The 12,109-nt window shown below is 42.6% G+C and overlaps 1 protein-coding gene across 1 annotated transcript in view; it reads left to right on the top strand.

Annotated features, from left to right (window-relative positions):
* The window catches only part of pan3 (poly(A) specific ribonuclease subunit PAN3), a 178,657-nt gene that overhangs the window by 129,672 nt on the left and 36,876 nt on the right, over window positions 1-12,109 (top strand). Inside the window, exons 9-10 of the mRNA XM_080197405.1 lie at window positions 8,928-9,086; window positions 9,522-9,638. Coding sequence (XP_080053531.1) covers window positions 8,928-9,086; window positions 9,522-9,638 — 276 coding nt within the window. The remainder of the gene's footprint in view (window positions 1-8,927; window positions 9,087-9,521; window positions 9,639-12,109) is intronic.

Genomic DNA, 12,109 nt, shown 5'->3' on the forward strand with positions numbered 1-12,109 from the left:
TCATGGGCAATCCACCTAACCCACGCACCTTTTGGATTGTGGGAGGAAACTGGAGCACCTGGAGGAAACCCATGCAGGCATGGGGAGAATGTGTAAACTCCATACAGTCGCCCAAGGCTGGAATTGAACACTGGCCCCTGGTGCTGTGAGGTAGCAGTGCTATCCTCATAAATAAATAGTTCTCAAAATCACAACGAAGACACGGTGGCTTAGTGGTTAGCATTGCTGCCTCTCAGTGCCGGGGACCCAGGTTTGATTCCTGGCTTGGATCACTGTCTGTGTGGAGTCTGCACATTCTCCCTGTGTCTGCGTGGGTTTCCTCATGGTACTGCAGTTTCCTCCCACAATCCAAAAGACGTCCTGGTTAGGTGCATTGGCCGTGCTAAATTCTCCCTCAGTGTACCCAAACAGATGCCAGTGTGTGGTGATTAGGGGATTTTCACAGCGACTTCATTGCAGTGTTTCATGTAAGCCTACTTGTGACAATAAATAAGATTTGTTTTAGATTGTTCAAAGCTAAAATGCCCACATGCTGCAGTTATAGTAACGCTACAGGCCCAGATGTTCACAGTACAAATCCAGAACTTTCAAGTTTTTTGACCTTTTTGAGTTTAATTTTCCACATTTCATGTGCTGATTATCTTTAGGGCATCATTGGACGCTGATAAAGTGGTAGTTATTTTAGCTAATACTTTTGATCTAATTAAAAAAAAAGTGAGATGTATTCATTTTTAGTATAGTTGCACATGCTGACCTTGGGCTCTTGAGACAGTTTGACATCTGTGGTTGTGGCACGTAACAGATCACCACTTATTGATGCAAATAGAGTATTGCTGACATTATCACTGTTCAGTCATAGCATTTTTTGTCATGCATTTGGTTTCAACAGAATTCTGTTAGTCTCTATAATAACTTCAGTGCACACATATACAGAGCCTTTAATGCAAGAACATCCCAAGTGCTTCAAAAACATAATCAGAACATGGACTTCAAGCCAAACAAAGTGTTATTAAATGGGGTCATGGTAAAACGATAATATTTAAAGGAAGTATTAAAAGAAGAAAAAGGGTTGGAAGGTGAATTCTCCAATGTGGATTCCAGGTGATCAAAAATGCAGCAAAGGGTTTGGGGGGAGGGGTGGGGGGTACTAGGGTGCAAAATGGGCCTGACAAAGAGAAACTTAACATTTGAAAATGGTGGAATTGTACAGTTGGACAAGGCTATAGGGTGTAGTCAAAGAAGGCCACATAAAGGACAGGAAAAGTAGATGAGTGGAGCGGTGTATGATGGTATATGGGCAGTAGAAGTTTTGAATGAAGTTTACAAAGGGTGAAGGATGGAGGTCGTTGAAATGATTAACCTGAAGGAGACAGCTGCATAGATGACAGTATTAGCGGCAGATGAGTTGAGATGGTTGGTGACTAGTGGAGTGCCCCAGGGGTCGGTGCTGGGGCCTCAGCTATTTACCATTTATATAGATGATCTGGAGGAGGGAACCGAGTGTAGGGTGTCGAAATTTGCTGATGACACCAAGATTGGGGGAAAGGCAAATTGTGCGGAGGGTGTGGAGAGTCTGCAGAAGGATCTAGATAGGCTGGGCGAATGGGCCAGGAAATGGCAAATGGAATTTAATGTTGGCAAGTGTGAGGTGGTCCACTTTGGTAGGAAGAATGGTAGGAAGGACTATTACTTACGTGGCGAAAAACTGCAGCAGGCGACGGTGCAGAGGGACCTCGGGGTCCTTGTGCATGAGTCGCAAAAACCCAGCCTGCAGGTGCAGCAGGTGGTCAGGAAGGCGAATGGGATGCTGGCCTTCATAGCGAGGGGGATTGAATATAAAAGTAGGGAGGTCTTGCTGCAGCTGTATAGGGCATTGGTGAGGCCGCAGCTGGAGTACTGTGTGCAGTTTTGGGCGCCGCACCTGCGCAAGGATATTTTGGCCTTGGAGGGAGTGCAGAGGAGGTTTACTAGGCTGATACCGGAGTTGAGGGGGTTGAGCTACGAGGAGAGGCTGAATAAACTAGGCTTGTACTCGTTAGAGTTTAGAAGAATGAGGGGAGATCTCATTGAGACGTATAAGATGATGAATGGGATGGATAGGATAGAGGTGGAAAGACTCTTCCCGCTCAAAAAAGACAGTAGGACTAGGGGGCACAGCCTCAAGATAAAGGGGGGGCAGTTCAGAACGGAGTTGAGGAGGAACTTCTTCACTCAAAGGGTGGTGAATCTCTGGAATTCTCTGCCCGTTGAAGTGGTGGAGGCTGCCTCGCTAAATATTTTTAAGAAGCGGGTTGATGGGTTTTTGATAAGAGAGGGGATTAAGGGTTATGGGGAGAGGGCGGGAAAGTGGAACTGAGCCACGACAGATCAGCCATGATCTTATTGAATGGCGGGGCAGGCTTGAAGGGCCAGATGGCCTACTCCTGCTCCTATTTCTTATGTTCTTATGTTCTTATGTAGGAAGGTCCTTAATAGGACCTGATCTCATGGAGTAAATTTGATGTTCAGAAATTAAATTTCAGGACTGGTGCTTTGCCAGTTATATAGGCTAATTGGTGAATCGTATCGAGCAGCATATCCTTTTCGCAACAGACAAAGTACTGTGCTTGCAAAAATCAGAACAGCGCCCAACATTGATTCCCTAATTGGACAACTGCTAAACAATCCTGATTGTGCCAAGAGTTACACTGAAAACCAATTTAAGATGGTCAGTCAGTTCATAATGTGACTCACTCCCACGTGTCAGAAGCCGCATATATTCACACACATAGCCCTGTTCTTTACAGACGGAAGGAACATGTCACACTTTGTGCCTTTTTCAACTAATCAGAAGCCTAGCGAACAGTCATTACCTGGTTCGTTCCCCAGGGCAATGCCTTGACCATTCAGAACTGATGCCCCTGGTTTGAATTTGAAAAACTGGACAGTTAACTGTTCCATGCTGCATTCTCCATGGCAATGCCTCCATTGATCAGAGTCCAATTGCCAATCGTTCAGCATTCTCTTCTCCTGCAGTATAAATTGTTGTTCCCCCATTGCTGTTGGTAATTTCTTGAGCTATCCTGATGTGTACAAGATGAAAAGCTTAGCTAGCATGTGTCTTTTTCTGTAACATTGAAGATACATCACAGTATTTTGGCATTTAAAAGAGATGCCAACTACCACAGACTTCTCAACATTTTAATAATGCATATGACTTAAGAATTTCCATCATGTAGCTTATGTACTGTAAAATTTGATAACAAGCCTTATTAATTACACAGATAATTGATGGAAGTCCAAAAGGGTTTTTTTAATTCATAAAATGCGATTGTTGCTGACCAGCTCAACATTTATTGCCCACAATAATTGTCGGTAAGAAGGTGAGCTGCGTTTTTGAATCAACGTAGTCAATGTGATGGAAGTACTGACTCAGTGCCCTTATAGTGAAAGTTCTAGGATTTAACTGAGCAACAATGAAAGAATAGCAGTATGGCTTGGGGGAAAGTTCGAGGAAATGGTGTTACCATGCACTTGCTGCTCTGGTACTTGGGTGGTGCAGATGTTACTTTCTTTCCACTTCTGACCCGAAACCTGAATGCTGCTCAGGCTTTGCTGCGTGTGGGTATGGACAGCTTCGTTAATTGTGGGGCTTTGTTTGGAATTGAACACTGCAAAAACCCCACTTACAATGAAGCAGCTGAAGATGGCCCTAGGACACTTCTCCGAGGAGCTCCCACAGTGATGTCCTGGAGCTGAGATGATGGGTTTGCACCAATCACAGCCATCTTCCTTCAAGCTAAGTATGACTCCAACCATTGGAGTGTTTTCCCCTAATTCACATTGACTTGAGTTTTGCTGTGACGACTTGATACCACATTATCAGATGCTGTCTTTATGTCAGGATATCATTCTCCTCCACTTCTGGAATTCAGCTCTTTTGCCCATGTTTGGATCAAGGCGGTAATAAGGTCTGGAGCTGAGTGTTCCTGACAGAAAACACAAGCTGCGTGTCAGTGGGCATGTTATTGGTGGTTAAGTGCCTCTTTTACCATTGATTATATCTTTCATCTCTTTGCTGACTGAGAGAGGACTGATGGCGTGGATAATTGGCCAGGTTGGATTTGTTGTGCTGTTTGTGGAAGGAACATACTTTGGCCATTTTCCACTTTGTTGGGTAGATGCCAGTGTTAATAGATATACTGGAAGAACTTGGCTAGAGCTGCAGCTAATTCTGGAGTACAAACCTTCAGCTACATAGCTGGGATGTTGTCAAGGCCCCTAGCCTGAAATACTAGGAGACAGAGGGCCTAGCATGAAGGAGAAACTGAAGGAAATCCTTATTAGTCAGGAAATTGGATTGGGGAAATTGATGGGATTAAAACCCAATAAGACCTCAGGGCCTAATTCTCTGCATGCCAAAGTACTTAAGGAAGTGGCCCTAGAAATAGTGGACACACTGATCATTTTTCAGCATTCTATAAACTTTGGAAGAGTTCCAGTGGTTTGAAGGGTAGCTAATATAACCCCACTTTTTAAAAAAGGAGAGAGAGAGAACATGGGGAATTATAGAATGGTTAGCCTGATGGTGGTGGGGAAATGCTGGAGTCAATTATTAAGGATGTAATAACTGAGCATTTAGAAAGCGGTGACAGGATTGGTCCAAGTCAGCATGGATTCATTAAAGGGAAATCATGCTTGATGAATCTTCTGGAATTTTTTGAGGATATGACCAGTAGAGTGGACAAAGGTGGACGTTGTGAATCTGGACTTTCAAAAGGCTTTTGACAAAGTTCTACACAAGAGATTAGTGAGCAAAATTTAAAGCTCATGGTATTGGGGTAATGTATTGACATGGATAGAGAACTGGTTGGCAGACAGGAAGCAGAGAGTGGAAATAAATGGGTCCTTTTCAAAGTGGCAGGCAGTGACTAATTGGGTACTGCAGGGACCTCAGCTATTCACAATATAATTGATGATTTGGACGAAGGAATTGAATGCAATATCCCCAAATTTGTAGACGATGCTTAGCTGGGTGGCAGTGTGTGCTGTGAGGAGAATGCTAAGAGGCTGTTGGGCAGGTTGGCTGAGTGGGCAGTATTATATGGATAAATGTGAGGTTATCCACTTTGGTGGCAAAAACAGGAAAGAAGATTCTTGCCTGAATGATAGCGGTTTAAGAAAAGAGGAAGTGCAACATGGTGGAACAGTTGCTGAAGGTTGCCATGCAGGTACAGCAGGCAGTGTGAAAAGCTAAAGGCTTGCTGGCCTTCATAGCAAGAAGATTTGAATATAGGAGTAAGGATGTCTTGCTGCTGTTATACAGGCCATGGTGAGGCCACACCTTGTGTATTGTGTGCAATTTTGATCTTCTCGTCTGAGGAAGGATATTCTTGCTACTGAGGGAGTCCAGTGAAGGTTTGCCAGACTGATTCCTGGAACGGCAGGACTGACCTCTGAAGAGAGACTGGATTGACAGGGCTTGTATTTACTGGAATTTAGAAGAATGTGTGGGAATTTCGTAGAAACATATAAAATCCCGATGGGACTGGATAGGCTAGATGAGGGAAGAATGTTCCCGATGTTGAGGAAGTGCAGAAGTAGAGATCACAGTCTAAGAATAAGGGGTAAGCCATTCAGGACTGAAATGAAGAAAAACTTCTTCGCTCTGATTGTGAAGCCGTGGAATTCTCTATCACAGAAAACTGCTGGGGCCAGTTCATTAGGTATATTCAAGAGGAAACTGGACGTGGCCTTCGTGGCTAAAGGGATCAAGTGGTATGAAGAGAAAGTGGGAGTGGGATACTAAAAGTGCATGATCAACCATGAGTGTATTGAATGGTGGTGCAGGATCAAAGAACCAAATGGCCGACTCCTACACCTATTTTCTGTGTTTCTATATTGATGCACTCAATTGTTTATTTTTAAATTGACTGGAGATTGACTGCTGTGATAGTGGAGATCTCAGGGGGAAGCCAGAAAAGATCATCCATTTGGGATGTCTGCCTGAAGAAGGTTGTACATGCATCAGCTGTGCCTCTTGAACTTTTTGGGAGGTTCCTTCCCCCAGTAACTGTTTAATTGCCTGCTACCATTAATAGCTGGCTGTGATAGAACTGCAGAGCTGCGTAGCTGTGACATTACTCAACTCTTTGACTAACATGCTTCTTCCGCTGTTAAGTATGCATCACAGTCTTGTACTGTAGCTTCACCAGGTTCTAGATATGTCTATTGCTGCTCCTTTGCGCTCCTCATTATGCCAGAGTTGGTCCCTGGCATGATGGTAAGGCATGATGTGGGTATGCTGGCGTTGGACTGGCGTAAACACAGTGAAAAGTCTGACAACACCAGGTTTTAGTCCAACCTATTTATTTGATAATATACTCACTAGCTTTCGGGGTTACCCCCTTCGTCAGGTGAATGGAGAGTTCTGGCCTCAGACAGAGCATATCTGTCTGAGGCCAGAACTCTCCATTCACCTGACGAAGGGGGTAACCCCGAAAGCTAGTGAGTATATTATCAAATAAATAGGTTGGACTAAAACCTGGTGTTGTCAGACTTTTTACTATGATGGTAAGGGACATATTAAGTTACGCGATTGCAGATTGTGATAAATATAGTTCTGCTTCTAATTAGCCGCAGCATCTCATAGATGTCCTGATGCCATGAGACTTTGAGGTCTGTGGTCAGCGTTGAAGACTTCCAAGCCCACCACTGTGCTGCCAACCTCTGGTGGGTGTGTTCAGCCAGTGGGAAGGACATAACCAAGAATGGTGGTGAAGGATGTTGAGTCTGAGTGTAACGATGACAAGCTGTTGCTTTACTCATCCGTGGAACAGCTCTTGCAATCTTTGCCTACTCCTGCACCTATTTTCTATGTTTCTATATTGGTGCATTCAATTGTTTATTTATCAAATTCTCATACGTTAGAAGGATTTTGCAGAGTTTTCAGGACTGATTGCACTTTAATTTTGTCCAAATCCAGTGCTTAGTTGATTTGACATTCTAGTTTTCTGTCGTGGTTTGGTATAACTGAGTAACTTGATAAGACATTTTGGAGGGCAGTTTAGAGTCAGCCGCCTTGCTATGGCTCTGGAGTTACACATGCCAAACTGGGAAAGGATGGACAGTTTCCTTCCTGAAAGACCATCAGTGAACCAGATAGAACTTTATACCAATATGGTAGGATCACGGTCACCATTACTATTGCGAGCGTTTTATCCTAGATTTAATGAATTGAATTGAATTTAATCACAGCTGCTGTGTTTGGATTTGAGGTAATGTCCTGATCATTGGTCTAGCTCTCTGTATTTCTAGACCAATGACATAACCATTATATTGCCAGAACTGCATTGATCCGTAATAAATCGGTATGGTGGCACAATGGTTAGCACTGCTGCCTCAGTGTCAGGGACCTGGAATCAATTCCGGGCTTGGATCATTGTGCGGAGTCTGCACACTCTCCGTGTCTGCATGGATTTCTCCCTGGGTGTTCCGGTTTCCTCCTACAGTCCAAAAGATTTGCTGGTTATGTGCATTGGCCGTGCTAAATTTTCCCTCAGTGTACCCAAAGAGGTGCCAGAGTGTGGCGACTATGGGATTTTCACAGTAATCTCATTGCCATGTTAATGTAAGCCTACTTGTGACACTGGTAAATAAACTTTAAACTGAAGGTGCATTGAGCAGTAGTCTATAAGGTGGATTTGCACCATTTATTGCTAGATATTATGTCACAGACTTCTGAGGATCATCAGGCTAGTGCTTTTCTTTGCTCTGTAGTACAATCTGAAAGTAGTGATTCCCCACCTCCCACCCCATACAGTGGAACCAATACAAATACTAATTGATAATTTACTTTAGTTCAATATTGTGTTGTAAAGTGGTGTAGAATCATAGAATCGTAAAAACCCTACAGTGCAGAAAGAGGCCATTTGGCCCATCAAGTCTGCACTGGCCACAGTCCCACCCAGGCCCTACCCCCATATCTATACATATTTATCTGCTAACCCCTCTAACCTACGCATCTCAAGATATAAATGGGCAATTTTAACATGGCCAATCAACTTAACCTGCACATCTTTGTATACTCTAAGTACATTTTTATATAGAAATTTTTGATGACTTACCATATAAATCAGCTTAGAAAACTCTTGGAATTACCTTATACCACATGTTGAAATTAAAATAAGTTGTGAAATTATGAATACAATAAACAGTCAGCTGATTTGCTTTATGTAGTTATAGATTTTCCTATTTCTTCTGACTTCAAGGTTGGTTAATGTTTCACATTTTTTGTTAAATTGCACTATCAAATGTATTTTCTCCTGAGATGTACAATACTACTTTCATTTATTGAGCTATGTAATCCTTTTTATTTCTTTTACCTTTTTTTTCTAACCGTTTCAACCTCCCCTGTTTCTGAAAGTGTTGGTTCTTTTGCGGAGGTGCTGCTTCATACATATTGGGTATTCCTTAGTCTGATCCTTTCTTTCTTAATCTTGATATACACGTTTCTCCAATAGGAATCACTATTTAGCATTTGCAAGTGGGAACAATGGCAACTTTTTTATCCTCTTTCTGGCCCAGGGTTTTGTTCCTTCTGCACCCAGTGATCGCAACCCATTTGTACTCTATTTATATTTGGCTTGGATTATCTAATTCAGTACAGTTCAAGAATTTAATCGAGGAACCTCCTGGCCTGTAAGGCCCAGGTACTTATTGAGTTAACTAATCTGAGTGTTTAGAGGAGTTTAATTTTGTCTGTTTAAGGAGTAGGTGTAAATCAGTCTAGTTAGCAATAATGTAAAGCTTTTTGAAATGGATTTGCTAAGAAACTTGTATGTGATTTGTATATGTTAATCTACTTAATGGGAAAGGGGAGAAAGTCTGTGTTCCATTTTGTATGCCATGTCTTGCTTTTATAATAAAGCATGGATTATCTGTTATAGGGTTTCCAACAGAGGTAGACAACTATCACAGTCTTTTTCCTTTGGAGCCTCCACCAGCTAATCGGCTACAAAAAACAAGTAATTTTGGTTTCATTACATCTTGTTATAAAGCGATCAGTAGCAAAGACGACCTCCCATACTGTCTTCGCAGGATACATGGTAAGAAAATCCAGACGTGCAGTCATCCTATATTAGCTGTTTGTCAGTGTTCTGTTAAGGTTGCTTTAAGTAATTATGTATTGTAGATTTTTTTTCTACTTTTATTCTTAAGGTCAGAGATACAGGTAATGTGAAGTGGATCATTTTTAACTTTGGGAACCCAGTGTTATCACCTTGTACTCTGTGGTTAGGTAAATACAAATTTGAAACTTTAATACGTTGCAATGATATCAGAAGCCCATTCCTTACTACATTAGCGCATGTTTTCATTGACTATAACTGTTCTAATAGTCTGAGCAACACAGCCTTCTGCACACAAAGAAGTAAGTTCAAGCTATACAAATTTCACATGAACCCTTTAAATCAACCGTATATGGGATCAGATCCTAGAGATAAAATAATACAATTTTAACTGTACTTTGGGTACTTTTCCAGGCTTCCGTCTTGTAAATACTAAGTGTATGGTCTTAGTGGACATGTGGAAGAAGATCCAACATTCAAATACAGTAACACTTAGAGAAGTATTCACCACCAAAGCATTTGGAGAACACTGTGAGTAGAGTTTTTTATTCCCTCTGTAACAACCAGCGTAAGTAGCATAGTGTATATTTTCTAGCAGAAGGTTGCGGCATTTTTCCAATTAGCCAATTTGATATTACTGGTTTTATTCAGAGCTCAATTTTTGTGGTGTACATGTACAACATAACCCTTCTGCAGGTTATCTGCAGAATGAGTTTCCATTTTTATCCTTATTGAACTTTTTGCACAGCTATGTCCTCATAAACCAAAAGGACAAACCAAATGCATTGCATATACTGATTGATTAAAATATAGTGGCAATCCTTCATCTGAAAGATGGCCACCACCTACTTAGTTGAAAGAGTTATATGATTTGGCAGATTCAAAGGGTGGAGGATTAAACAACAATTGTATTCTTGTGCAGCAGGGAGGAAAGAACTACAGGACATTATGACTGGTGGAGAAATGAGCTGGGAAAAGTTACTGAGCTTAACATTTTGAAAGAGGTGAACCAATGCCATAACATCACAAGAGGCTTGGGGAAGAAACAGGCCCCAAGAACTACTTCAACTGATATGGAGTTTGAACCCATGTTATTAAGCACACTCGTAACCAACTGTTCATATTGGCCCCTTTATTTATCTTTTACATTTGGTAAACTAATCCAAAGCCAACGGTTTATAAAACTTAGTGTGTGGCTTTTATGATCTTTCCCTCTTGCATAATGATAAAAGCACAGCCATATGGGCTGCACAGTGGTTAGCACTGCTGCTTCACAGCTCCAGATCCCTGGGTTTGATTCCCAGCTCGGGTCAGTGTCTGTGGAGTTTGCACATTCTCCTCGTGTCTGCATGGGTTCCCCCCGGGTACTCCAGTTTCCTCCCACAATCCAAAGATGTGCAGGTTAGGTTGATTGGCCATGCTAAGAAATTGCCCCTTAGTGTCGAGGGATTAGTGGGTATGATATGGGGGTAGGGCTTGGGTGGGATTGTGTTTGGTTCAGACTTGATGGGCCAAAGGGCCTCTTTTTGCACTGTAGGGTTCTATGATTCTATGATATAATGATAAAAACGACAACCATATGCCAGACTACTAAAGAATTGCAAATGTTGCATCCTTGTTTAAAAAAGGTTGCAAGGATAGCCCCAGTCATTACAGGCCAGTCAGTTTAACATCAGTGGTGAGCAAGCTTCTAGAAACAATCATTCAGAACAAAATTAGTAGCCAAATGGAAAATGTCTATTGATTAGGAAGAGCCAGCATGAATTTCTAAAGGGTTGATGTGGCGTACATAGACTTTCAGAAGACATCAATTATGTTGCCACACGAAAAGTTGTATCTCATGAAATAAAAGGGACAGTAACAACATGGATGCACAGTTGACTGAATAATCGGAAGCCAAGGGTAGTGGTCAATAGATATTTTTAAGCTGGACAAAGAGTTTTAGTGGTTGTCCCTAAGGGTCAGTATTGCGACCCTTGCTTTTCCTGACACACATTAATGATCAGTGTGCCGGGGACAATTTCAAAATTTGCAGATGACACAAAATTTAGAACTATTTGTAAACTGTGAAGACAACAATGTAGAACTCCGAAAAGAAATTAGACAAGTTAGTGGCGTGCGCAGATAGTTGGCAGAGGGCGAATGGGCCAGGAAATGGCAAATGGAATTTAATGTTGGCAAGTGTGAGCTGGTCCACTTTGGTAGGAAGAATGGTAGGAAGGACTATTACTTACAGGGCGAAAAACTGCAGCAGGCGGTGGTGCAGAGGGACCTCAGGGTCCTTGTGCATGAGTCGCAAAAACCCAGCTTGCAGGTGCAGCAGGTGGTCAGGAAGGCAAATGGGATGCTGGCCTTCATAGCGAGGGGGATTGAATATAAAAGTAGGGAGGTCTTGCTGCGGCTGTATAGGGCATTGGTGAGGCCGCAGCTGGAGTACTGTGTGCAGTTTTGGGCGCCGCACCTGCGCAAAGATATTTTGGCCTTGGAGGGAGTGCAGAGGAGGTTTACTAGGCTGATACCGGAGTTGAGGGGGTTGAGCTATGAGGAGAGGCTGAATAAACTAGGCTTGTACTCGTTAGAGTTTAGAAGAATGAGGGGAGATCTCATTGAGACGTATAAGATGATGAATGGGATGGATAGGATAGAGGTGGAGAGACTCTTCCCGCTCAAAAAAGACAGTAGGACTAGGGGGCACAGCCTCAAGATAAAAGGGGGGCGGTTTAGAACGGAGTTGAGGAGGAACTTCTTCACTCAAAGGGTGGTGAATCTCTGGAATTCTCTGCCCGTTGAAGTGGTGGAGGCTGCCTCGCTAAATATTTTTAAGACGCGGGTTGATGGGTTTTTGATAAGAGAGGGGATTAAGGGTTATGGGGGAGAGGGCGGGAAAGTGGAACTGAGCAGCGACAGATCAGCCATGATCTTATTGAATGGCGGGGCAGGCTCGAAGGGCTGGATGGCCTACTCCTGCTCCTATTTCTTATGTTCTTATGAAGTTTAATGCG

Source organism: Carcharhinus amblyrhynchos, chromosome 10 (genome assembly GCF_965287045.1).
Source record: "Carcharhinus amblyrhynchos chromosome 10, sCarAmb.v2.hapA, whole genome shotgun sequence".
Lineage (NCBI taxonomy): Eukaryota > Metazoa > Chordata > Chondrichthyes > Carcharhiniformes > Carcharhinidae > Carcharhinus > Carcharhinus amblyrhynchos.